The following is a 27,891-nucleotide window of genomic DNA, read 5'->3' on the forward strand; positions in this document are numbered from 1 at the left end:
ATTTGCATGATGATTAAATTACTCAGAGGGAGGATCCTTATACGTTCCCCACAAGGGCTTGAGGGTGGAGGAGTTTCTAAGATTTCGTTTCTCACACAAAGTTACGGTTGCCAGCAGAAAGCCTGACTCCGAGCACGTTACAGCAATGCGAAGACACCAGGGCTAGAAGGTTCTCTGTAGCCAGCGCATCGTGAAGGTTGCTAGAAAGAGCCTCCTGCCAGGACTAGAAGAGCCCAAGTTTGCACCTGCCTGAATGCCTGGCCAGCTGTCCACACATGTTATGATCAACTGAGCAGCCACAATAGATGGACAATTTCTCATGCCAGTTCTTTTCACTTAATGCAGTATTTCTGCAACTTACGATAGAAAAATATTTCAGAGTGAGAGGGCTTTATCATACTGATCAACTTACAAGGTTATAGAAAAGTCTAGAAGTAATTTGATATAGCAACTGACTTTCAAGCCAATAACAAAAAATATTTCAACATTATGATTTTTCATTCCATTATTTAGAAGGCAACTTAAAAAAAAAGAATCACCACATAAGCTACAATAGTTAAGAGTCTACTCTGACAAAAGCTGTTTCTTTGATTCTGCAATAAGGCTTATGAGATTAATTAAGCATTGTGCAAATGAAACAGATAACTTGTTTGATCATCTTAAGGTAGAACTGCATTTTCCACCTCAATTGTTTTGCCTATATCCTACAAGAAACAAACAACCAACCAACCAACCCCAGAGGGTATCAAACAAGCAAAATCAACACTATTTCAAAAATACCCCCAACCCTACCTTCTTGCAATAGTCTCAGAAATCCAAACAAGCAGTGGTAGTTAGTATCAGCTACTATCCCAAATGGTTATATGTGCGCACCAGGATACTAGTGTCATAGTAGTGAATGTGCAAGTATGCTCAGATTGCATGGTACCAAACTCTCTAGCCCAGCATCCACTATGATGCTTGTCCTGGGGCTCACCTTTCAGATCATTTCACTGATCATATTTTCACGCTGGCTCATTCAGGCACTATCTGACTTAGACCCAAGGCTTTTGGGGAACAGTACTGTAAACACTTTTGCTGATAATATATATAAAGCTTTCAATGTTTTGATTGCTTATATACCAGATATAGCTTATATTGCAAGCTCACATTTGAGTGAAGGGGTTGTCACAAGGAAAGATTTCCTTAGGGTTGGCAGAGCTGAATGAATTAACAGCTGTTCAATATCAATAGATTATTTGTTTTTTCAGTCCAGCATTATCCATTCTGACTGGCATTTTAAGACCTCAGACTTTCTCAGCTCCTGCTATCTACTCCTTCTGAACTAGAAATAATTCTGGGATTTTAAGCATGCAAGGCAGGTGTGAACAATGAGCCCTTTTAATGGTTTGCTTATCTACCAATTCATAGGAAACAATGTAGGAGTTCATATCTAAGCCTGTCTTACAAACCGACCAATCTGGATGTGTCCTACCTTTACATGGGCCCCGGATATACATGAAATTAGCTCTTCCACTATCACCCATTCACACAGTGACTGACACGAGCACACATACGTTGGAATGATCTAGTCCAAAACAGATGGAATGAAGAAGATAATTGCTTCAATGCAATGTACACACATATACATTAAAAAAGTGCCGCAGAGATGGAGTCGCTTTGTGAATGTGCAGGTATGGGAGGAAGACAAGCTATCCATTGATCTAAAAGACTGTTTGTTCAGTATTGATCTTTGATGGCAAAGAATCAGTAAAACAAACACACTCCTCAGATCAAAGGACAATAAACATCTGCATGCCAGTCTAATGTGAGGATTCTGGGAAGAAAGACAGATTGCTAATCATAAACGACAGTTAAAGGGAAACCGAACAAGAACACAGTTTTCAATGGCCTAATTTGCTTCGAATGTATGGAGATGGATTGAATAATGCCACAAAAGAAGCTCCTTTTGTGAGATCATATTAAGAAATGGTTTTGAACTCTGAGTTGAGTAGTTGGCTAAGACAGCAAAGAGATAATGAGAATGTAGTACCATCCCTCTATTTGTGTCAAGCCTTGTGAATATCCCATTAAAGTCCAAGTAATTATTGCTGTTTAATATTACTAAATTTTCTGGTCATTTTCAGATGAGATTTTAAATACAATATTCTTTGAGACAGCATTGTTACTTTGCAACTGCAGAGCAATAAGCATGCTGACAATAAAAAGTAAAATCTCCTAGGCTGAACTTAACTTCTGCTACCTGAATAGATAGGGTATGCAATTGTTCTTAGCAACAGCATGGAAACGATTTGGTTGCCTCTCTCTTCTTCTATGATGTGTTCAATCTAGCCTACAGCATTAATATTGAAATAACATTTCAATGAGTAAGAATGGAAGTTAATTCTAAGTCATTTGTAGCCTTAGGTACAATCTCTGTGACATATAATGATTAAGTCATGGTCATTTCTCAGCTTATTCTTGCATCTGATGAAGTGAGCTGCAGCTCATGAAAGCTTATGCCTTTTAATAAAATCTGTTAGAAAAAGTTCTACCAGACTCCTGATTCCCCCCGCCCCAAAAGAACAGGTATCTCTAAAATAGTTGGGTGGATAACGGTACATATTTCAGTCATCAGTGTAGGACCAAGCATAACTTCTATTGCTACTTTTCAGAAATGCAAGCATACATTTTAAACTTAATCTAGAAAAACGTGTACAATTATTAAAAAACAACAACATACCTGCTCGGAATAACGCTCCTGCAGCATAATGCATGGCCAGGGCATGAATAAGCTGCCTGGCAGTTGTAAAAAGGGGTCCTCGTTCAAACACAGAAAAGGAGAGAGGAGTGTGATCTGAAGCAATATATATCTTCAGGGAAGCATGGATGCTCACCAAGAGGTTAACTGGCTGGATGGTCAGCTTCCTTAACTTTACTGGATTGACTAAAGCATTTGCATGCTGCCTCACCCTTTCTGGCAGTGCCTGGCTTACAGTCAATGTTTTTGTGGAACGGTAAACACTTTTGCTGTCTGGAAGGTAGGTCTCAAATAAAGTCTTAATGTAATACACAAATGTATCTTCCACATATAACCTGGTTGGTTTCATTTCAAAACTGAGATCATTCACATGAAATAATAAATGCTGCTCTTTTGACAAAGTGACACAAAGTTTTACAAATGCATTATTGTTACATTCTTCCAGGTCTTTACTGGAAAGCATAAGGTTATGGACTTTAGCCCACTGTATGGTTTCATTTTTTTCTCCCTGGCACAACACCACTGGAAAATGAAAATTCGACTTGTTGTAAAGCTGATTGTCCAGCTGTAAGTCTCCACAGTAGACCTGGAGAGTATAAAATTGCTGAAGGCCACTGGTAGTCTCTCCTTGAAATTTGTGAAAGAGTGGTCTAAGGTAGCTAGCAACTGGAACCATATGAAGATAAATGTGGTCTACTGTGAACCGCAGAAGTTCTGATGATGTTTTAGAGTTCGTGATGTCATCATATACTGTGAGGCTCAGCTGATTAATAAACAATTTGAACAGAAGACTTTGCTCCTGGGTTCTGTATAAGAGAAAACAACATCGTAAACATTCCTCCAGTTTCAAGTAAAAATTAAATGAAATGCAAATGCAATTGTTGTGAACTGAATATGAGGATCTGGTCAACTTATGCTAACAGATATTATTACTTATATGTGCCCAGCTACACTTTCCCTACCCATTCAACATAAATGCATATTTGAATTCTTAATATAAAATCATGTTCAAACTTCTTTGTAACATTTTGTGCACAGTAGTTTTCAGTTATATTTGTAATGTAGAGACAAGTAAAGCAGTCAGTGGAAAATATCCTCACATCTTGTTACATCTTGGGCAAACAATATGGACAGTTTCTATTATGGATCATTAATTTCACATTATGGAAGCGGTATTTTCCCCTATTAAATCACCATGGCTATTTTAAACTGATGATGGGCTGGCTGGCTTTATAGTGTTAACTGCTCTTCTGCCAAGCTTAACTACAAGTGAATCAGTAAATACTGAAACTTGCTAATTTCATGGTGATTCCTAATTATAAGACCTTTTAAAAATACACAAACCAAGCCTGCAATAACATTTCTGTGCTCTCTGTGATGCCAAATCATAAAGTCAAGTACTTTGGCAGATATAAATAGGCGATATTATAGACCTCACAACAGAGATTTTGCAGTTTGGGGGCATAAGGCTGTGTAATAAAGATGATCAACTACACAGTCTGTATCGGATAATTCTTCTGTCCTTCATCATGAATGAGAACTCCCACAGACCTCAATGGGAGTTATGTGCAAAAAAGGTCTGCTGATCTGGCCAATAAACTTGAAATGTGTGAGTCTTCTCTGAGTCTTGTTTATTATAACAGGCACTTCATGTTTATCCTTTAGTGACATGACCTCAGATGTTAAATTGTCATGGCTTACAATGATATACAAAATGTTAACATGTGGTCTAAACATATGCCACACATAAGCAGTGACACCAGACAAAACAAATAGTTGTGCTAGTTTTAATAAGTCACCTCACACCTAGAGGACTAAACAGCTACCCAGGACAATTTTCTTTCCAAGCAGTTTTAACATACCTGATCAAATTGGCCTGGTGTCCTGGTTTTCCTTCAGGTGCTAAAGTGATTATTACTGTCCCGCACTGATGAGCAATATCCACATAAATGTAGCCAAAGCCAGTTAAGAATACAATCTATGGAAAAGAAATAGTATTTAGAAATCTACCAAATGTGGCTATGCTTTGATTCAATAAAATTAATGCTGTTTGGATTAAAATTATTTACTTCAGAGTGGCGTCTACAGAACTATAATAAAACAAGTGTTTGAAAATGGCAATTTTTAGTAATATTCTGTATCAAATTAAATAACAACAGACCTACAGCATTAGACAAAAATGGATTCTCCCAAATTTAACTGAACTGACTCCTCAAATAAAGTCCAGGACATGAAGACTTTTTCCCCCATACCTTATTCTTGAATTTGTCTTGCTCGCTTATGTATACTATCCCAGAATTAGGTGCAACAGATACTTCCAAGCCTTTTTCCAAGGTAGAAAAGCTTACAGTGTATATGTTTTTTGCACAAATAGGGCACTTCATATCTTTTGTCTCTGATTACAAAAGTGTTCCCAATTTTCAGGGATAATTCTGGGCTAAAAGCAAACTCGATCTGCATTAAGAAAGGAATGGGAGACTGAAGGGAGCACAATGCGTTGCTTGCATGAAGGTAGTAGTGGTGCTTCATTCAGATATACCTTCATTACCCATATACATGTACATGTTTATTTGCATTGCCCACAAAACACCACACTACAAGAACATTTATACTCTCAGGAATATTATGGCCTATATAGTATGTTGAAAGCTATGTACTTGAAACACCTTCCACTGTAAAGAAAAAAAAATGACTTGAATGTTAATAAGTTTTCATCTTCCTTAAAAGGCCTCTTTCACCTAAATCAGTGTTGTCCAAACTTGGCCACTTTAAGATGAGTGGACTTCAACTCCCAGAATTCCCCAGCCAGCCATGCTGGCTGGGGAATTCTGGGAGTTGAAGTCCACTCATCTTAAAGTGGCCAAGTTTGGACAACGCTGACCTAAATGACTCCCAACATGGTATATAATCTACTCCACAAGGGCATAATTCCTCAGAGTTTTGTATTTGGCTATGGAGGCATCCTGGGAGACCCTGCTGGTTGAAAGATTCTTAGGAGCATCTGCCCCTCACTGCTCAGTTATGCAGACCCTTATAGCTCTGGCTGATGACACATCACTGTCTGTGATGCTACCCCAGAGCAGGCCACCTTCTCCTCCAGTCGCACAAAATGAAAACTGCTTGAATATCACTGAGATATTGAAATTTAGGATATGATCTAAATGACTGAAGAAGCAAGACAAAAAATAAAGCCAAAAGAGATATCAAATGGAACATTCCGAGGCTACCACTTTTAAGGAAGTGGTGCCACATACTGAGGAAGCACTTTCTGAAGTAGAAGAGACAATGACTGTCTCTAAGAAAATATTTTATCAATAAAAGAGTTAACTATTATGACAGTAACTTTTTTTACAGATTCTTGATATTTGACTTCCTCTTTTTCCTGCTTTTTCCCTTTTCCTACCTATCAAATATTAGGTAGTAAAGAATTCTATGCATAATTTCTTACAAGATTGTGAACAAAGTCAGGGATGACCTAGTAGACCAGGCATGTATTACAGAAAGCTGTTTGGGTGGGGGCAGTAGTGTTGCTCTCCAAGATCTGCTTTCCAGGTTTGGGGGTCCTGTGCCAATCTCAATGCCAAGGTGGGAGGGAGCAATGCAAGGCGGGAGGGAGCAAGAAAATCTGATAGCATCTAGGGGCTCTGCTCATGAGGGGCAGACTATGAATTCTTCTTCATGTTGTTGGGGGAAGGGAGAAGCTAGGGGTTCTGCTTGCGTACTACCTGTCTTGCTGCATAGCAATGTCTCTTCCTGAGCTCTTGGAGCTCATCACTGAGCTGGTGTTGGAGTCTTCCTGACTTGTAGTACTGGGAGACTTTAATCTCTATGCCTTGAGGTAGGGTTCTGGAGAGCTCAGGAATACATTGTCTCCAGGGCAACCATGGCTTTGTCCCAGATTCTCTTTGGCCTGATGCACATAAGTGGCCACATACTTCTAGTCTTCACTTTGGAGCTGGTAAGCAATCTGAAGATAGAGGATATGCTAATGAATCCATTGCTGTGGTCGGATCAGTCTTGGTTTACCTGAGGGTAGTTGCTGCCTCCAAACCCCTGCAGGGAGGACCCATTAAACTGATTCATCCAAGATACCTTATGGATTCAAATGGATTCCAACAGGCATTTGAGGACTTTGAGGATTTCCCCACCAATCTGGAAAACAGTTCTGCCAAGCATCTGGTTCAATTCTGGAGTATGGATATAACCAGGACACTTGATAAGGCTGCATCAGAGCAGATTCACCTGTCAGTAGATCTGAAGGGATTCCTTGGTTTACTAAGAAACTCAGGGAGATGAAGCAGATGAAGAACACCTACAGAACTAATGCAGAAAGACCAGAAGTGAACATGACTGAATATAGGCACCAGATAATGACTGAGATTACCACATGGCAATAAGGGCAGCAAAGCACCCCTGCTTCTTTGCCATTATCGAACTGGTGAACTCTGCCCCAGCAGCTTTGTTTAGGGTGTCTTGTTTCCTTTTTGGGACCAAGATTTGGTAAGATCTGCCTACATGCTTCTGTGAGAATTTGGGGTAAAATTTTGCCAATAAAATCACTTAGATTTGCTCAAGTGTTGGTTCCTCATAGACAGGAACTATGGAGATGTTGAGTCTTCCAATGCGATCTGGGATTCATTGTATCCTGTAGAATTTCAAATAAGTAGATATGATACTGGGCAGTATAAGCTCTACTCCATATGATCTAGACCAGGGGTTCTCAAACTACGGCCCACGGGCTGGATACGGCCCACCAGGGTCATTTATCCGGCCTGCCCGCCTGATTGGCTACCGCTGCTGTCTGTCAGAAGCGGAAGTGTTGGGGCTGTGTCGGAAGCTGCAGGCAATGCACGAGGAGGGAGATCACAGAGCCGGACTATTCTACATGACAGGTATGCCGGGTCTGGCGGCTCTCCTCCTCTCCTCATACTCCGCAGGAGGGATCCTCATGTTTTTTTCAAACTATAGTCCGGCCCCCCAACATTCTGAGGGACCATGAACTGGCCCCCTGTTTAAAAAGTTTGAGGACGCCTGATCTAGACTTCTGCCCCAACTGGCTTTTTCAGAAGCAAGTGGAGGCTGGATCAAAGAGATGGGCAGTAGTCTCATTGGAGATGGGGTGGTGCCATCTGCCTTGAAAGAGACAGTAACGTATCACCTCCTGAAAGGGCCCACACTGGATTCAGCCATGTTAGATGGCTACTATCCAGTCTCCAATCTTCCCTTCCTGGGGAAAGTTGTGGAGAACAATAGGGCTCCAAATGCAATGCACTTAGAGGAAGTATATTATCTGGATCCAGGCCTGAGCATGGGATAAAAGCTGCATTAATTGCACAGCTGGATGACATGCATTGGGATGGAAGAGTGCACCCCTCCTCATCTTTTTAGATCTCTTGGCAGTGTTTTATAAAGTTGATCCTACCTTCACAGCTTTTCCCTCCCTTAAATTCTATTCTAGACAGAGGACCCTCCAGAGAAAATTTGCAGGAGGAATCACTGTTTTGAAAGACACATTTTATTCAGGTCATAGAGTATAGTACATTTTGAGCTATTTATTTTTAATCAAACAAAAATCCAAATAACAGTGATATTACCTTGTTATACAAATACTCATTGACTGAAAAACTGGAATAAACTACATATTATACTAATCATTTTATCTTCAGTGCAGAATTAATGTACATTTATATTCATAAATAGCTAGTACAGGAGTCTCAATCCAATTAGACCTAATAAAAATGCTTTAGCTCTTTGTTCCATCCTAAAACTCTGAAATGCAAATTGCCTTTGTGCTTAATGTTGGGTTCCATAAGCATTCAAACTTGTTTAATTCTGGGGAAAAAACAAACATAGGTATAATGAATGGAGAGAAATCCCTCCCCCAATAGCTATTTCATTAGGATTAGGGAAGGAAGGGGTAGAATAGGAACTTTTAATTTGTCACACTTAATGATCTTCACTGAATTAAAATCACTTGGGGGAAGGGAGTTAAAGATGGTCTTGTGCTCAGAAATCTTATTGGTACGTGCTGTATGTCTATGAGTATACTTGGTGTGGGTATGTGTATAGGAGTGTGCTGTGTGATATGTTGTAGCCCCATTTCCTAGCTTAAAACCATCTACGTGTCTTTCAAAGAATTCCACAAGGTCCATCTTCCCTCCATAAGAATGGTTGTCTACACTGGCTTTTAACATCTAGCAAGGACAGAACATTTGGCTAAATCTTGCATGAAAGAATACCCAGCCATATTGAAATACACAGTTGTATGGCTACTTCTAAAGTATTACATATTGAAGCACTAATGATCTATTGTCAATGTACTGTTTTTTAGGATGGATGTTGAATCACTGACAGCTATGTATTCCAGAGTCTTGGATAATGTTGTTTATCTAGACCCATTTTAACTAGTTTCAGACTGAGGACAGGAACAGATAAGGCTCTGGTTACTTTGTTTGATAACGTATGCCAGAAGACAGACAGGGAATGTGGCTCTAATAAGTACCCTAAACTTTTCGGCAGTCTTTGCTACCGCTGAAGATAGTTACCCTCATTAGCAGTTTTCTTGGAGAACTGTATGTACTATATTGTGATGCATTTCCTTTTGTCTCACGTACTGGTTCCAGAGTGTGTCCAGTTCAAATGTTTCCAGCATGGATGCAGAGGAATTTGCCCAACTCAACAAAGGATCATCCTTTGCTTTTCAAAAACTATATTATTAATTTTCAAATTCATAGATTTATTGAAAATAGAAATATCATTACATATATAAACTGAAACATGCTGAGGTTAATTTGTCTAGAAGGTCTCTGCTACTTATTTAACTAGGTCACCAAGCCACTCATTCTACATCTATATTCCTACCAGCAGCAAAACATCATTGCTTCTGAGGCAGGTAAAAACCCTGGAATGTGCTAACCTAACCAGGGGAGAGGGGAGGGGAGCTTTTTTCAAATGTATCCATGTTATTAAAAGCTTGATAAATTATTTTTGTTTCTAGATTACACTTATCTTGGCTTACAGATGTTATTAGTGGACACAGCACTCTTCTGAAACATGAAATAACATCTTGCTGTAACATCTTGTTGAATTATTTCTTTGAAGATTTCCTGATGGCAATTAATTCCTCAGGTCAAATAAACACAGCAGAGGAAGCTCTACTATTTAGTTTCTTAGATTTACAGACATTTGCCTTCATCAAGTATGCTTTTAAACTTGCATTGTGAAAAGTGCTTTTTTGCCCTTGCAACTCCTGCCTGTTTCTGAACACTTTGGAATCTGAGCCAAAGTTGGCTTTGATAGCAAATGGCAGATGGGAATTTCAGTTAGTATCTACTGCATTTTCTTACAAGAAGAAAGAGCACTTAAATTAATGGCTCAACTGAAAGAGCAAACAACTTATGATCCTATGATATCAGAGTTGCTTTCATTTTTGTGCCAAAATTACAAGCAGAACGAACCAATTCAAATGCAAAGGAATTGTAAGTTCTGTGTTTTTGAGAAATTATATACTTGATACACATTTTTTACTTTTTCAATATTCTGATTTCAAGATAGAGTTCCATTTGGCAAATAAGTTTTAACTAATGTAACCAAAAGCTCTTTGAACTTTAATATATAACCAAGAAAATGAAACCTGCAGAAAAAGCAGTGGAAGCTGTTGCTCTCAGGATAAAAACCTTCATATCATAAAAAATGTGAACTTTCACTGGGAAACCCAGTCATAGACTGAAAGTAGCATTCATTTCTCAGAATCCAGGTTGCCCCTGAGAAAATCCATTTCCCATCCAAGCCCTCTTTGTTCTCTTTAAAATGTTTACTAAGGGATCTTCTGGGGAAGCACAAAACCCCCACCCCACAATGATGGATAACTTTGCAGGAGAAGACCAAGGAAAGAGACAATATTTCTTCTTTTGGTGGCAATTCTACGGTCCAAGTGCTTGTTCAGCAATAAACAGAATCTGCTTATTTAATTTTATTTTTTAGCTTCGGCTGGGAAAGCTATAGCATTTGCTCATATTAATCCCTTGGTAGTGTTGTGTTTATCATTCCTCTCACCTCCCTGTAAGTTTTCCTTATTATCTTCCCTCATTCCTTTTATGTCCCCACTATCAACATTTGGTCTGGAAACTCCTTGGCCAGGATTTCTCTCCCTTTTAAATCTGTTGCTCTATAAAACTTAACATATATTCATGATGCAACTAAATAATACAAGGTTTTATTAAATTCAGCAAAACAAGCTCTGCCACTGTTAAATATTTAAAACGAAAGTAATCACAAATATGAGACTTAATGTTTGTTCTTAAAGTGATACCCTTATCCAACCTTCACCTGTCCCCAAAACACTTTGGATAGGAACATTGATTGGAAGCAGAAAAACGATACCATTCCATAATTCCTTGCCTGAATTGTGGTTCTCTGTTTAAATATAGTTAAAAGGCACCAGAAAGCATGCACATTTTAATTGTTATAAGACAATCTTAGCTTCCAACACTGAACCCAAAACAACAAATGTTTCTGTACAATGGAAAGCACATGTCAATTGATGAGATTGAAAAATGAAATGAAGGATTGAATGTAAAAAAATATTCACAATTCTTAAAAGCATGAAAAAGATTATATTTCTATCCTTACAATAACACAACTGCCCTCAAATCAATAAGGTATTAAAACATAGAAAAAACAACTATTTAAGAAAAGATAATTTAGACTCTCATGGGAGGATCAACACATTAATCTCTTTTTCCTAGCAGATATTTCTTGCTTTTTAAAAATAAAATAAAAGAATGGCATATGAGTTAGTGCACCTACCTAGAAACAGAATAACATGGAATGAACAAAAAGAAAATCTTTCTGCTATTAGAAAATGCACTCATATTATCAGGCCCTTTATTTGTGATTAATTCCTATTTTTAATTGGTGGATATTAGTTTCTTATTATTGTGGATTTATAATCTGTTCTATGCAAATGTTATCTTTTACTGTCAAAATACTTTATGCCGCAACACTCAGAATTTAAAACCAAACCAAACCACTAACCTGTGTGCCTTGGTTATTAATGTCCACAAAATCACTCCATTCATTTGTTAATTCCTCTGATGATATAACTTTTAAAAGAATGCTAGGGACCAGTTCTCTGGTTTTGCAATCTGGATAGCTGGAAATTTGATGATAAAGCTCATGGTGCACTGAACTTTCAGCTGGAACATGCTTGCAGTAAATAGCAAACTTTGGTGTGTCTGGAATTTAAGGAAATATCAAACAGGCGCTTTAAAGAATAATGTCTGAATTTATGGTGCAATTCCATAATATCTCAACATGCAAGTCTAGCCTCTAATGAACTCTGACAGATTAGCAGTACATACCATTTTCTTGTTTGTTTATTTTATGGATCTTCCTTTCATTCCCTTGCCTACGCATTCTAATGTTTGGCTTAAATATGTTTCATTTTGAATAAATGTATTGAAACAAAGAGTTGAGGGAGAACAAGCCTCTTCATTAAAAGGTTTAAGCATTATGCTGTAGCAACAAAAATGACATACCTTTGATGTTCTCTTTCAAAAGCAGTGAGACAGGGCACCTGTTGTGGATAATTATGCGAGGACTAGGATCTTCCGATAGGGTTAAGTATGTCACCCCAAGATGTTCCTGGTAAGTCAGAGCTATGGCTCTAAACAAGATTGAAACATTACACATTTCTTTAAGAAAAGTTCATCTGCAGTTAAAAACTTTGTATCTTCATAGTGAGATATTAAAGAATAAATATTTGAAGTTTTTCCTTCTAAAATCCAAAATCTTCCTATCTTAAAAAATGTAACATTACACTTATGAAGACCTTAACAAAGAAAAACAAGAGGGGAAGTAGTTATAATACGAAAGGATTTACATGAGAAAATAATCATAGGTACAAGATTTCCCCTAAAGGTGCCCTTCATTTAAAAGGGTAATTCTATAGCATTGATATGACTACTCCAAAGAATTCTCCAGCATCAAACACCACTTATACAAAATAAATGCAGAAGAGTAGTAAAAAGCAACATGTGCAATCAACGTATTTGTCAGCATAATGAATGACAGGGATGTGAGAATATGAATGAAATCAGAATCTTATATAGGATATATATAAAAATAAACATATTAATCAAATTGAATCAGCATGTTAATAACTTACAGCCATTAGTTTAAAACTTTCATTCATATATTTTGCAACAATAGTAAATAAAGCAAATTGATTTGTTATATGATTCTTATTTGCAATTACCTCACACAGTTGCTCAAGCAATGTTTTATCAAACATTCCTTTCAGCAAAGTGTCTAAACATCTTTTCTTTGGATTAGCATACAAGTGACAAAAAGTGTTTAGCGTATAATATTCTCAGTTTTTAGCCCCCACATATACAAAGTAATTGAAATATGGGATTATTGGCATAAGTCTCATCCAGATAACAAAATCTAAAAATATAAGGTCTTCCTCAACCCCAAATCATTTGTTTTGGAATTAACTTAAGAGTGTACTCTTACACTTTTGACAATGGTCCTATTTATTAAATTGTTTGTTGAATATTTCCCAAATATTTATTAGCATCGTGTGAATATAATGAACGTCTTTTTAAATTCTGTATAGTGTTAAAAAGATCTAATGAAAGAAAAATTTGGACACTATTTTTGAACTTGAACTATTTTTTCTTCTAAATAGCAATGTTTGCTTAATATTGATCAACGATATCAATCAATCTTATTAAAAATACTATGGCCTTATTCACTGTCATAGAAATTGATAATACTCTTCAACATGTAAGACTAGGTATACTAGCAAAACAAATATTTAAAAATTATTTAAAATGCTCCTTGAACCAAATTCCTGTGATGTGCTAAAATCTTCTCAAATATTTTCAATGCCGGAAGAGCAAACTATTTTCTCTGTATGCTTTCCATGAAGAAAGTCCAAGGTTACTCTGGAAAACCAGGCAGTGTTGATGAAAACGACCTGATTCAGTAGCAGTTTCCCATGTTAGTTTAATGGCCAGTTGTTTGAAACAAATATCCAAATATTTGTAAGATGAAAGTAGTACACTAGAACAATTATCCAGGATCCGTTTATAGAATTGCAGTCATTTTTAAAAAATAATCCACACATCTTTATCCAAGAAATAATAACATACACACATATGTGCACACACAAAAATGAAAATCTTGTGTTGTACAGCATGCAGCTGGATAAAAAAAGAAGATAATTTGTCTACTATATTATTTAAGGAGAAATGAGCAAACAACTGAGCTCTCATGTATGTTGAGCATCTATGTCTAGTCTACACAGGATTTTTATTGTAAAACAGAGAATAAACTTAGAATAAGTGGATAAAAAATGTATCAGTTTTTATCCACTTATTCAAGCCAGGAATCTTTACTTGCTATTGTGTCCTGCTGATGTCTGTTAGGATTACTGTGTTTTGTCAGCAACTTTTCTTCTAAGACCTATTTTGGAATCTCTTGAAGCTCAGCCACACTACTCATAAATCACCCAGAAAAGTCACTGTTGAGTGATTGAAACGATATAAGGTATTCCCCTCCTCAGTGCTTAGGGATTGAAACTCATTGTCTTCAAAGCATCTCCCACATAGCTCACTCTAAGGGCAATACCATATGGTTGATTCTGATCTTACTCAACTTTATGTAGCTTCTTATTTATATCTACAGCATATTCTAAGAACAAAATCAGGTTTGGGACAGGAAATGGAAATCAAGTTTTCTAATCAGCAATGGAATTTTTACTGTAAGGAGTGGCTTATTTTAAAAGGGGAATGCAACTTTGGATATAGGGTGCCTTTAAAACTTGGACATTTTCCTTCTATATTCTCCAGATCATCATTTCCCTCATTAATTTTCTTTCCTATTCTTCTCATTTGCTCTTCTTTCAAATAAATTGTGCAATTTTAAATAGCTACCTTTCTTCTCAAACTACTGCACTGGGAGAGATCTACCTTGTCCAGTGGAAGAGGTTGGATTATGAAAATCTCATTGTTCACAAAACACCTGAAGCTTCAAGAACAAAATCATTTGCATCATTGACAGCTGTCATAGATATGGAATGAAAAGCATAAATATGAAAGAAACAAAAGTGGGATCTTTTTTATGTAACAAATACAGCACATCACTACCTTTCCCAACCATGCAAATAGCAATTCCTCCATCCTTGCTGTTAGTATTTCCATCTCCTATGTGATATGAGGCTGCACATATCATAGGATTATATCGTTTCTCAACTGAATTTGCACCTAATTCCAGTTGGCCCACACCAAAAGGCTTCATAGTGCTTTCTCGGGTTACTAATGCTCTGATTGGAGTGAAACTCTGAAGAGAGTGAATTTCATAACTGAATAGTAGTAATTAAGAATGCCTTTGATTTTCTGAATATGGTGTTCTGATGAAATTGTCAAGTTTCTACAGTTTCAGAAGGATTTGCTACTTCATGGGAACACAGGATATAAACTTTATGTATTTATTTTGTATGCTGCCCAACTCCCAACAACTCATTGGAAGAGAGTTGTGTTATATCTATGGTGGCAAAGAATCAGAAGGTGTCTGGTAGCATCTTTTCCAACTAACACATTTTATTAAAAGGCATAAGCTTTCATAGCAGCAGCACACTTCATCAGATACACAGAAATCCTTAATCAGTCCAGTCGCTCTATGCATCTGATAAAGTGAGTTGCAAAAGGAGAAATCTATCTTCCATAGATTTTGCTTTCTTTTTTATGTATCCTTTGGTTCCTTATGGCCCTTTCTGAACCTGGCTTAACTATTAATTCTTTATGCAAAAATGTACTGTTACAGATTCTAATGACAGTTTTAAATGTTATGGGCCATACAGATTACTGCGGCCTTATATTTTAGTTGTGATACTAACATGAGTTGTAGTGTATTTTTGTATCAATTTCTTGACACTGTATTTCATTACTTTAGATTGGGCCTAGTTAGAGGCAGAGAAAAATAACATTACTACTACTGCTTCTGCTGCTGCTACTACTACTTTCCTCTCTGGTATTTATGTAACCACGAAACAGCTTTTGTAACTGCTGCAGTGATTGAAAGGAACTGAAGTAAACAGCAAGAACTGCCTTTAAGCTGCACCATAGACAATGTGGTGACAGTGGAGCCTGTCAAAAGCTGAGCTTCATGACATCGCAAGAGTGTGTTGCACAGGTGTAGGAAACCTACATGTGTAACCACAAAGAAGAACATTCTTGTTTTGTAGAATCGTGGTATCGTCTGGCTCACATTAACTGTGTCAGAAAAGATCTGTCCAGTGAGATATTATACATTTCTTTTTTCCCCTTTCCTTTTTTTATTGGAAACACACAGTGAGCACAGACTGTAAGAAACAAATACCCTTACTTTCTCTAATATTGAATAACAGACACCTTATGAAGAGGGTTATACAAAAAGTACAACTGAATTTCTTGTGACTCAATCTAAATATCCATTCTTCATTAATGCATCTACAATACCAAACACTATTTCCGCTTAAATGAAAGCTTCATTCACATACAGACTACATACCTGGTGCAGAATCCATTTTCATCTCTACCACCAACAGGTACAGCTATGCTCTGCCTTGGGAATTCCTGTCTAATGACAGCTGGTAAGCTCCAGCATGGAGTGTCGGGACCATTTGTGCTGTGTTTGAAGCTTAGCAACATATACTTCTGAATGGGAAGCTCCTCAGAAATGGATTGACTAATGTCAGGCATCAAGTCCCAGTAGAGCACAGAACAAACTTTGGCAGCATCTGACTCCGTAGCAGAACAAACACTGAATATTCTGCTGTCTGGAGCTGGTAAAAACTAGGAAACACAAGGACAAGAAAAATAAATAAAAGAAGAAACAGAATACGTAACTCTTATTTGCCAGAATATTTGACACATTGATATTGCAAACTTCTGAAGAATTTGCCATTCCATGTATGATGAAGTCTTTGTCAGGACTCCCTCAATATTCAGATTTCATTATTCCAATGAATGGGAGAACTTGAGAGGGACAGCAGAGCAATATACAATTTTCAGCAGTAGTTTGCAACTCACACATTATTTCACTGAAAAATGTTATCTTGAATGAAATTGGGAGACACACACCTTTTTTTGGTAAAAAAAAGAACCAACATGTTCTGCACAATGGTATACTAGCCAATGCCTCAATTTCAATAAAAATCAATACAAGTCCTATAAAGTGCATTCAGGACTGCCACAAGCTTCACGTTACTTGTCTGGTTTCTGAGGAAGGGATTTATGAAAGTGTAGCATTCTGCAGTTTTAAATTTATTTTATTCACATGTTTTGTATACAGAGCTTCGGAAATGCTTATAAACCAGCAGAGTTAAGTTTAGGTGCTGCAAACAGTTTCAGGCTGTCAACAGATGTACCTACTTTATATGAAAATGCTGTACCATAATTCTTAGAACTGTTCTATAGTTATTCCAGACTGCGCTGCTCCTGTTTTGGCAGCCTTAAATTTCTAATGAGAGCCAGGGAGAACTAACACTATGAACTATTAAAATTTATGCAACAATCACTTTTCATTTCCATGGCTGACTATACTGTGGCATCTACCCTTTAACTGGAATAACCAAAAATGGCCATTATTTCTTATTCCTTGTCCACTGTTTTCTCTTCAGTAAGAAAAGCATTACTTCAGACCCAGGTTCCTCCTGTTGTAAAGCTTAGAGAAGTTTACCCCCAAAGCAGTTTGTACATATGTTAAAGAAATGTATGTAATCAAAGTTGTACCTCTTCCCTGAGCTGGGACTTCGTAACAGAGAACAGCGGCCTACAACTTATTTGGTATGGGGTATTATTGACAATTATACTCTTGTCTTCAATCTGCAGGATTTGAATACCACGCCGAACAATGGAAGAAATGCAGAACTGACACAACTGCAGAATAATGTAACAGAAGGTTAAGCATATACAGTTAATAATTTGTCTTTATACTTGAAAAAAAAAAAATAGAAAAGCACATTGCCCTGGAGAAAGATATATAAAACTGTGTCCATTGATGCCCTATTCCGACACAGAGTTAATGGGAAAATCCATGTCTTCCTAAGCCTAATCACTGAGCACTGTTTCTTAAGGCATTCCTTTGGTTAAGTGCAGAGAAACAGAGATGGGGGGCTTCCCAGACTGGAAGTTCTCTAGCTCTGTAATACAGATGACTTAACTGACAGTTCTCCATTTCTTTATGACTTTCCACCATCTTATTTATTGCACCTAAGCAGGAACATCTTTGCTTAGCCACAACAGGAGAAAAAAAAAATAGCCCTCAAAACCATTCTTTGGGCCCCTTGCTCCTACCTCTTCCTGCACAGACAAACTAATGATAAAAGGTTGGAGCTTTTGATATTATCCTGTTTGCCAGGTCAGTTGAGAAATGGGATCCAGTCCTCAGAAACAATTTAGTTCTCCATTCCTGGCTATACTTAATAGCAGAGCTGGAATCCAAATTGTTTTCTTCTGAGTAATAGGCACAGGAACACCAGTAACAGCTTCCATTCAAGAAGAAATCCGTTCTGGGAAAGATCAGCTATTAATTTACTTTGAAAGACCAATCTAGCACAGTAACCCAGTGACTATTTGGAATATCTTTAATTAGTTATTTTTGAATGAGACAATTAAAAAAAAAACTTATTGGCAGATACTTTATTTTTTGTTTATTGCTTTTAAAGATTAGGATATAATTCTAGTAGTACTAACTTTCTGATGACCTGGAAGGGATCCAAGTCTGATCTCTGCTTCAACAAACCCTTCTTCATCCAGTGTTACCACCTCCTCATTGTCGCCATCCTTCCATTTTGGTGATGTCATGTTGTGAACTAGCTTAATGGCTACTGACTTGTGTACAGTATTACTGTTTGCCCAATATATTCCAATCTGAAAAGCTTCCTGAAATAGAAATATTTGATTACCCTCAACACTTCCATTACTTAATACTTCCATTTGATATTTAGGCAGAGGGAATTTCCAGACTTCTATCTTTCCAAACAAACATTGGAACATCTTTTATGGGACAGTCCTTCAGATACCTGAAGAGAGATATTGTTTTTCTCTATGGTCTTGTCTTCACTAGGCTAAGCATACCCAACTATTCCAGCCATCCTTCAAATAAGTTCTTATTTTAGACTGCTTATCTTGGTTGACCTTCTCTGGATAGGTTCTGATTTACTTTCCTAAAATGCAAATGCAAATTAGAAGCAGTATTTTAGGTATGTTTTAACCAACGCAGAATAGAAAGGAATGAAGATCTTGACACTTAATTTTTCTCCATGTAGTCTAGGATCATCTTTGTCTTTTTTACTGCTCTGTTGTTGCCTCCTGTTCAGCTTCTAATCCACTAAGGCACTCAGATCCTTTTCATGTGTACCGCTGTCCAGTGTTTCTCCCAAATACTACACTTGGGCCTTTGATTTTTTTCTACTTAGATGAAGGATTCTGTATGTCCCTATTGACATTCATCCTGCTGGTTTTGAAACCCACAATGCTACTGCTTTTACCTCTTCATTTGTTCTACCTTTCTAATATATAAAGCTTTGTGCAATTACACCTTAGCATGAAGTAGGGATCCAGTCTGCTTATATCTTGTAGGAAAGACATTCTAGTTACTTCTACATCTTCCTATTGTACCACACCCTCCCACCCAGCTAAATGTATGATTCAAGGCTAAGGCTAAGACTAATTTTTTACATCCAAATACTATGGGTTTAAAAATGGTAAATAGAGAAAGCATCAGAAGGCCATGCACAAAAAGTTAGGTAGAAGTATTTTAAATTAACAAATCAATCTGTCCTACGTAGATAATTAGAGATGGTTAAGTTATATTAAAGGGTTTTAGCCCAGTTTATTTAAGGGCCCTAAAGGAGTAAATATAAGGATTGTGCACATTTCAAAAATGATTCCACAGAAAGACTTTGGAATTTGCACAAGTGCAGCACTTCTCTGGTGTTAAAAACTTTTTCCACGCTTCTGTGGAAAACAGAAAAAAAGAAAGAGGACATTATAACTCTTAATGCTTTAAGAGTCACATTAACATTAATGAGTGGATTTATTAAAGGCTCACAAAGACACCTGAAAAAGTTGGGCTATTTTGACAAAAAACAGGGACATGCCATGCTTGTTCCGAAACATTTTCAAAGCATGCACTATCCTAGCCAACATATTATCCTTGTTTCTCAACTTAAAAACACCTATAAAACTTCCTCACACCTCAAATAATGGAAGCTGTCGCTGATCTTAAAAAGAGACTTCTCACTGTTTGTCCTGTATTAGGAACAGAATTAACTCGATAAGTGGGCCTGTTTTCAGCTGGAGAGCGGGCAGAAGAATGCCCGCCACTTGTTACTTATGTGATTCTCTACTTGTGTAGCTACTGATAAAAATAAGATGCCCTGTGCCCTGGGTCATGACTCAGCAAGACCTTGTGACCTCTGATTTGACAAGCCCCACCTACATGAAATGAAAAGGAAACTTCTTCAAGAAAATAACACTTAAATGGAAAGCCTGCCTGGAAGTTTGGCGGTATCATTGTTTTCCCAGTAGGAATCTGCAGAACAATCTTTTCGCCTTCAAATAGCCAAAGATCCCACTTGGACTGATTGATCAGCAGAGCCCACGGCAGGAGTTCTATCAGCAGGGTTTTCACACATGGCTTCCACACCGACAGCTTCACACGCATTGGACTATCCCACTGAGTGAGCTGTTCACTGCTGTTCCAAGCAACGTATCAAAGGGGAGATAAAAGAAAATGGTTAATTCATTGGTAAGATTTGCTGTTTATCATCCTTGCCATTCATAAAGCTTTTGTTACACTGTAATACTCCTGTTAACAGATATGACTCTGAAAGACAATCAGGGAAATCTGTCCCTGATTTAGGTCCTCTCCTTTGATTGAAATAGGCCTTTATTCAAGGATCAAAAAGCAACTGAAATTTTTAAGTAATTGAATTAAAAGTTTTTTTCTAGGCAACACCTGGCAATGAGACTGGTTGCCAGTTTCTTGCTATTGAAATAGTACATATGCTTTCTAGAAATACGATTGTTATTTTTTAAAATAAATATTAACCCTCATCCACCTCCTACCCCTATGTTGCCATGTGGAAAATTACCCTCTGCCCTGGAATGCACTTTAGACGGAAAGTTACAAAAGGAAAAGATTAGTGTCTTTTCTTTAGGAGGGAAATGCTTAAAAGATACTGAAAACTGTATGGGCTCAAGTAAATCCTCTTGATATTCCAGCTACCTATTTGCAGGATCCATACAGATCCTTCAGGAGCTGAATACATTTACATAAACCCTAATGGCAAATCTCCCTATTCTCATTTACTTATTTTTTGAAAGGAAGATCTGGCTGCAGCTACGTAACTAATCTCCCTGAAAACTGTAGGACTAAAGCAGACAGGTTGCTGCTGGGTCCCTTACAGTCTGCCAGTCTACTGTGATACCCATCCTGTCCCACCTTTTTAAATGTCCCACTACATCTATGATACACACCAGGTGTGTATGTCAAGATGGTCAAGATGGGGTTGTGGTATCACCATCCTCACTGCTTCTTTGCACCTCTGAGTTACACTGGAGCACATACAAAAAGGAAGGGCTTTGATTGCGATGGCACAACTGTCATCTTGCCTGTTTTGACTTCCCACAAGCACTGCTGAAGATAGAGCATTGCTCTGTGCACTGTGGGAGAGGACAGACAACCTCAACCATCTCACATAGTATGTGCCAGATGGCTGAATTGGGCTGCCATTTTCTTCTTTTGCTTATCAAACACTTTAAAAATAAACAAACATAAACAACAGCTCAAACTAAGCCAAAGGTCCATCTAGACGAATACCAGGTTTACAAGCAGTTTTTGTCTGTCTTAAGCTTATTCTGTACTTCTCCTGCTATGTAGAAGTTTTGATATATTCATTCATGGCTCTGGTTATTATTACTACATTCACACAACTGTAATTGATAAATTGATACCAAAGTAACCTACACTATTATTTGCTGAATTAGGACTGTGGAACAAATCTGCTGGTACAAATACTGTACTCTGTTTCTGGACTGTTCTGCCCTAAGACTGTAAGGCTACCTTTTCTAGAATTAAATTATGTATTCAATGTCTTTTCTGAACAATGGCAGTTACTTGGGGGTTTTTTGGCAAAAGACAATAGTCTGGATCATGAGTGAAAGACATTCTAGCATTTCAGAAAGGGCCTTTCTCAACTCTGTCCTGGGCATACCAGTGAGAGAGAATGGGACATTTCACATCCAAGGCATGTCCTTCCCCTTCTTTATGAAAGAAAACTAACCTAAAGTACATAAGCTTCTTAAATATGAGTTATTTGAAGATCATGTATCATTTGCAAAGATATTTTTGCCCTTGCAAGTAGAATATCTCCAAAGGGAAATAGTTAAAAGGAATAATACCTGGCAAAATCCTTCTTTGTATAAGGCCAGACAGATTGAGGGGAGATGCTGCGCCCATAGAAATCATCGAGTATTTCATATATGGTGCCACTTGTATTCGATTTGGTGGCTATCTGTTTAATAAGTGCTGTTGAGATAGGGACTGCACATTCAGATGGATTATCTTCTTCCCTGCCATATAGATTAAAAATACAAAAGATATGGTATTCATTGAATGAATATATTAAGACAGCAATTGTCATGGCTTTATTAAGAAAGTATTGCATGAATTTATTAAGAAAGTATTGCATGAATTTATTAAGAAAGGATGGCTGGCTAGGGAATTCTGGGAGTTGAGTCCACACATCTTAATGTCGACAAGGCTGAGAAACCTTGCTCTAAGCAATTGTTTCCAATTGCTACAAACCTCCTGCAGGTGAGCTGTGCTTCAGGCTCCAAAATTAATTTTTATATATATATATATGTATGTATGTATGTATGTATGTATGTATGTATATAAAAATACATAATACGGCTGGATAGCGTAGCGGTTAGAGCACCACCTTTGACACAGGAGACTGGGGTTCAAATCCTGGCTGGTACCTACCTTACCAGTAGGGGTCCTTGGGCAAAGACCCCCTGATGTTTCACCTGCCTACCTCAAATATGAGAGTGACACGAACTAAGAGAGTCATGCCAGCTCAGATGTCACCTGGATTAACAAGGTCCATGTCAGATGTTGGGGAACCATGACAATCTGAGGATAAGTGGGCTACTGGAACAAACCATACATGGACAAGACAAGAGAACTTGGAACTGATGGAATGCTACTACAACAGTAGACCTAATGAGAGGGGATATATGAAATGTATGAGGGAACTATGGATAGACAGAAGACCTACATCCACACTAACTGAGAAACAACTAGTTACCCAGCGCTTCAACATAGTGAATAGGAAGCTGCTCTCACAACTTGAGATAGACCAACTCCACATAACGACTTGGACTCAAGCAGACCTGGAAGAACAACTGGATGTGCAGCCAACACCTGAAGCTGGAACGTCACTGCCACCCCCTCCATTACAGAGCACAGCAGCTGATATGAGGCATAAGATCATGGATAAACTAGCTACAGCCAACCCTCGAGACCGATTACCAATGCTCAGTGGAGAAGTACCATCAGATAGTATGCCAGAAGATGCCAACAGAGACCTCCAGACAATACCTACTACCACCATAACTGAAACCAATGAATTGGTATACGCTACAGCCGCTGTAATCCTGGAAATGCTTGGCTACACGATCAAAAAGAACAGCAGTATGTACCCACCCTGGAAAATGAGACTGGAGGCTAAAATCAAGGCAACTCGCAGAGACGTCAGTCAGGTGGTGGAACTACAGAAGGGTGTGGAGGTTAAGGATAAGGCTTGGTTACTGAAAAAATATATGGGCCTGACTCCATCTGAAGCCCTAGAAACTGCTAAACAAAGGGTCACAGCACTGGCTGCCAGGCTAAGGAGATACACTAGAGAAGCAGAGGCCAAGAAGATAAATGCCCTGTTCTCCAAAGAACCATCCAAAGTATACTCCCAACTGCAGTGCAACCACACAGTAACAGCTGAGCCACCAGCAGCAGAAACTGAACAGTACTGGAAGAACATATGGGAGCAAGAGAAGACACATAACAGCAGTGCACAGTGGCTGCAGAACCTGAAAGCAGACCACAGCAATTTCCCAGAACAGGAACCAGTCACCATCACAGTAGCAGACATCCAACAGCGGGTCAGAGCTGGACAGCACCTGGCCTGGACATGATCCACACCTACTGGCTAAAGAAACTAACAGCAGTGCATGAATGCCTAGCAGCACAGATGAACCAGCTGCTAGCAGCAGGCTACTACCCAGACTGGGTAACACAAGGAAGGACAGTGCTTATCATGAAGACCCTCACAAGGGAACAGCACCATCCAACTACCATCCAATAACCTGCCTTCCCACAACATGGAAAGTCCTATCAGGCATCATAGCTGCCAAGTTACAAGACCATATGGGCCAGTACATGAGCACAGCTTAGAAGGGCATTGGGAACAACACCAGAGGCTCAAAACACCAGTTGCTCATAGATAGAGCAGTCACCCGAGACTCAAGGTCTAAACAGACCAATCTGAGCACAGCCCGGATTGACTACAGGAAAGCCTACGACACATGGATCTGTGAATGCCTAGCGCTATACAGAGTCAACAGGACACTAAGGACCTTCCTCAAGAACTCAGTGGGACTGTGGAAGACAACACTGGAAGTCAACTCAAGACAGCTCGCACAAGTGGCCATCAGGTGTGGCATATCCCAAGGTGATGCACTGTCCCTGCTACTGTTCTGCATAGGCTTGAACCCCCTCAGCCACATAATCACAAGGACTGGATACGGATACAATTCAGGAGTGGAACTACCATCAGCCACCCTCTCTACGTGGATGACATTAAGCTATATGCTAAGAGCAAACGAGACATCGACTCACTGATCCACCTGACACGGATCTACAGTGAGGACATTGGAATGTCATTTGGACTGCAGAAGTGTGGTCAGGTGGTAGTAAAGAGAGGGAAGGTAGTTAAGACTGTTGGGGTGAAAGTACCAGCTGGCCACATAGCGGACATACAGACCAGCTACAAGTACGTTGGTATCCCACAGTCACATGGGAACCATGAAGAGGAGGCAAGGAAGACAGAAACATCCAAGTACCACCAAAGGATAGGACAGGTCCTCAAGAGCCAGCTCAATGGGAAGAACAAGATCCATGCCATCAACGCATATACCCTGACAGTCATTATATACCCTGCTGGTATAGTGAACTGGCCAAGGGAGGACTTGGAGGCTGCTGATGTGAAGACCTGGAAGCCCCTAACAATATACCGAGGTTTCCACCCCAAGTCCAACACCCAGAGACTGTACACCAGCTGGAAAGAGGACGGGGGGGGGCGGGGCTTCCTTATGAGTGTCAAAGCCACTGTCCTGCATAAAACCCAGAGTATCCAGGAGTACATCACTAAGATGACACCCAAAGATAAGCTGCTGAGAGAATGCCTGAGGCAGCAGCAAAGGGGAGGAAGTTCAAGTGAAGTGCCATGGCAAGACAAGCCCCTGCATGGGATGTACCATCGACTGATAGCTGAGGTGGCTGACACTGGGAAATCCTATCAGTGGCTGGAAAGGGCTGGACTAAAAGACAGCACTGAGACACTGATCATAGCAGCACAAGAACAGGCACTAAGCACCAGATCCATAGAAGAAGGGGCCTACCACACTAGACAGGACCCAAGGTGCACATTGTGCAAAGAGGCCTCAGAGACAGTCCAAAACATAGTGGCAGGGTGTAAGATGCAGGCAGGAACAGCATACACTGAACGGCACAACCAAGTAGCTGGCATTGTGTACAGGAACATCTGCACAGTGTATGGGCTAGACCCCCCCAAATCCAGATGGGAGATTCCACAGAAGGTCATGGAGAATAACAAGGCTAAGATCCTGTGGGACTTCGAGATCCAGGTGGACAGGCAGGTACTGGCCAATCATCCAGACATTTGGTAGTAGACAAGGACCAGAAGACAGCAGTGGTGATAGATGTACTGTATCAGTGCCAAGTGACAGCAACATCAGGAAGGAGTATGAGAAGCTGGAGAAGTACCAGGTCCTGAAAGAAGAACTAGAGAGGATGTGGAAAGTAAAGGCCAAAGTGGTCCCAGTGGTGGTAGGAGCACTCAGGGCTGTGACTCCTAAGCTGGGAGTGTAGCTCCAACAGATCCCAGGAACAACATCAGAGCTCTCTGTCCAGAAGAGTGTGGTGCTAGGAACAGCTAAGATACTGTGCAAAACCGTCAAACTCCCGGGCCTCTGGTAGGGGACCCGAGATTGAGGAAGACACGTACCACCTGTAGAGGTGAGAGGGGATTTTTTTTTTTATTTTATATATCAAATGATTGTCATGAAATTGCCAAATCTTGTTATATATTGGGTTGGAACCTGAAATCTTACAGGACTTTGGTGAGAACACTGACATATGATGAGATTTGGTGATCTGTGTAAAATTCTGGATATTTATATACTTCTGTATTAATTAATTTTTATTTAATTTTGGAGTTCTGTGGGTGCCAGCTGGGAGAGTGTCAGGTATGGTGCTGCCAACCCCTGGCTTACGTTAGGGTCTGAAAAGCTTCCAATAACAGTGTGGTGATCCACATAAAGCAAGAGGTTGGGAACTACTGCTCCAAATTTCCATTACCTATCTGAAATAGGGACAATACTGATGAAATTTGTATGGACAGAAAAGCTACTTTGAAATCCAACATATTTAGGAAAAAAAAAAATTATACCTGGCTTGGAAGGTTAAGTGATGGGTTAGATCTGGTTCTATATTTTGCAATGTTTTTTCTTTTCCTTTTCCAGGAATTACTTGCATTTCACTCAGACCCAGGTTTCTTTTCTCTAAATGTATGATGATGGGATCAGGAAGATGGCTCCTTATGATAAAAAGAGGGCTGAAAACAATCTACAAAAGTAAAAGAACAGAGCAATATTGAATGCAGTGTTCCAGGTCAGCATTCCAGCTCTAACAAACTGTCAATAAATCTCTGCTTAGGGTCAGACTGACCGTATTCAGAACATAAAGAGCAAGATCAATTTGCACAAGGGGGAAGTACTCACAGTTCGTTGCTGGACTTGGGACTGGGCCTCTAACATCAAAACCATGCACCATACATAAATAATAGAACTATTTGATGATGGCACCTGCAGCAAAGGAAGATGTTTGTAGAGGTTAATGTAGCCTCATAGAAGTAAATAACTACAACCAAACGGACTGCAGAGCAGAAAGAACATTTTCAGCAGAAATACAATTGTACTTGTGCATGTTATTCTAAAGGATGCCTGTTTAGAGCCCAACCAACATTACAGAATTAGAAGAGGCCTTTTAGACCATCAGCTGCAACCCCTTGCTCAGAGCAGGAATCTAAATTAAAGCACTGGTGGCTGATGGCTGTCTAGCCTTGGCTCCAACACATCTAGTAAAGGGGAGCTACCAACCTTCTGAGTAACAGATTCCACTATCAGACTTCTCTTGCTGTTAAAACTCAATGTGAATAGGCCTTCCTGAAACTTAATTCCATTACCTATTGTTCACTCTGGAACAATAAAGCCCAGGGTTTACATCCTTTCAGGTATTTGAAGAATGCTATTATCTCTCCCCCCACCCTTTGTCAAGGCTAAACATTCCCAACTTTTTCTCTCTCTCTTCATAGGACTCAATTTCTTGTGATCATCTTCATTACTTTTCCCTGAAACTTTCATAGCTTCTTGGAATCCTTCTTAAAGTATGGTGCCCAGAACTGGATACAATAAGTAAGATTTACCATCTTTGGTCCTGGATGGGGTTGCACTACCCCAAACAGACCCAGTGTGCAATTTGGGGGTTCTTCTGGACTCATGGCTCCTGCTTAAAGAGCAGTGGCAGTCATGGCCAGAAGGGCCTTTGCACAGCTTCATGTTGTGCGCCAACTGCGCCCATTCCTAAATCGGGAGGCCCTACTCATAGTCACTCATGCCCTAGTTACCTCTTGGATGGACTACTGTAACACGCTTTACATGGGGCTGCCCTTGAAGATTATCCAGAAGCTTCAGTTAGTGCAAAATGTGGCAGTGCAGGCAGTTATATGTGCTTCA

At 39.1% G+C, this 27,891-nt stretch overlaps 1 protein-coding gene across 3 annotated transcripts in view; it reads right to left on the reverse strand.

The window, feature by feature from the left end:
- Positions 1–27,891, reverse strand: part of VPS13B (vacuolar protein sorting 13 homolog B) — a 403,839-nt gene that overhangs the window by 16,478 nt on the left and 359,470 nt on the right. For 2 of the 3 annotated variants that reach the window (XM_088149086.1, XM_088149088.1), the window contains exons 46-56: positions 26,878–26,961; positions 26,547–26,722; positions 22,198–22,368; positions 20,288–20,489; positions 18,484–18,672; positions 17,521–17,667; positions 16,298–16,581; positions 12,280–12,407; positions 11,777–11,976; positions 4,603–4,718; positions 2,723–3,546 (exon numbers count right to left, since the gene is read on the reverse strand). In XM_088149086.1, coding sequence (XP_088005212.1) covers positions 2,723–3,546; positions 4,603–4,718; positions 11,777–11,976; positions 12,280–12,407; positions 16,298–16,581; positions 17,521–17,667; positions 18,484–18,672; positions 20,288–20,489; positions 22,198–22,368; positions 26,547–26,722; positions 26,878–26,961 — 2,521 coding nt within the window. The remainder of the gene's footprint in view (positions 1–2,722; positions 3,547–4,602; positions 4,719–11,776; positions 11,977–12,279; positions 12,408–16,297; positions 16,582–17,520; positions 17,668–18,483; positions 18,673–20,287; positions 20,490–22,197; positions 22,369–26,546; positions 26,723–26,877; positions 26,962–27,891) is intronic. The other variant, XM_088149087.1, reaches the window with a different exon arrangement.

Source organism: Python bivittatus, unplaced genomic scaffold (assembly GCF_059951505.1).
Source record: "Python bivittatus isolate LINGU-HERP-01145 unplaced genomic scaffold, Pbiv_v1 ctg000590_np1212, whole genome shotgun sequence".
Classification (NCBI taxonomy): Eukaryota; Metazoa; Chordata; class Lepidosauria; order Squamata; family Pythonidae; genus Python; species Python bivittatus.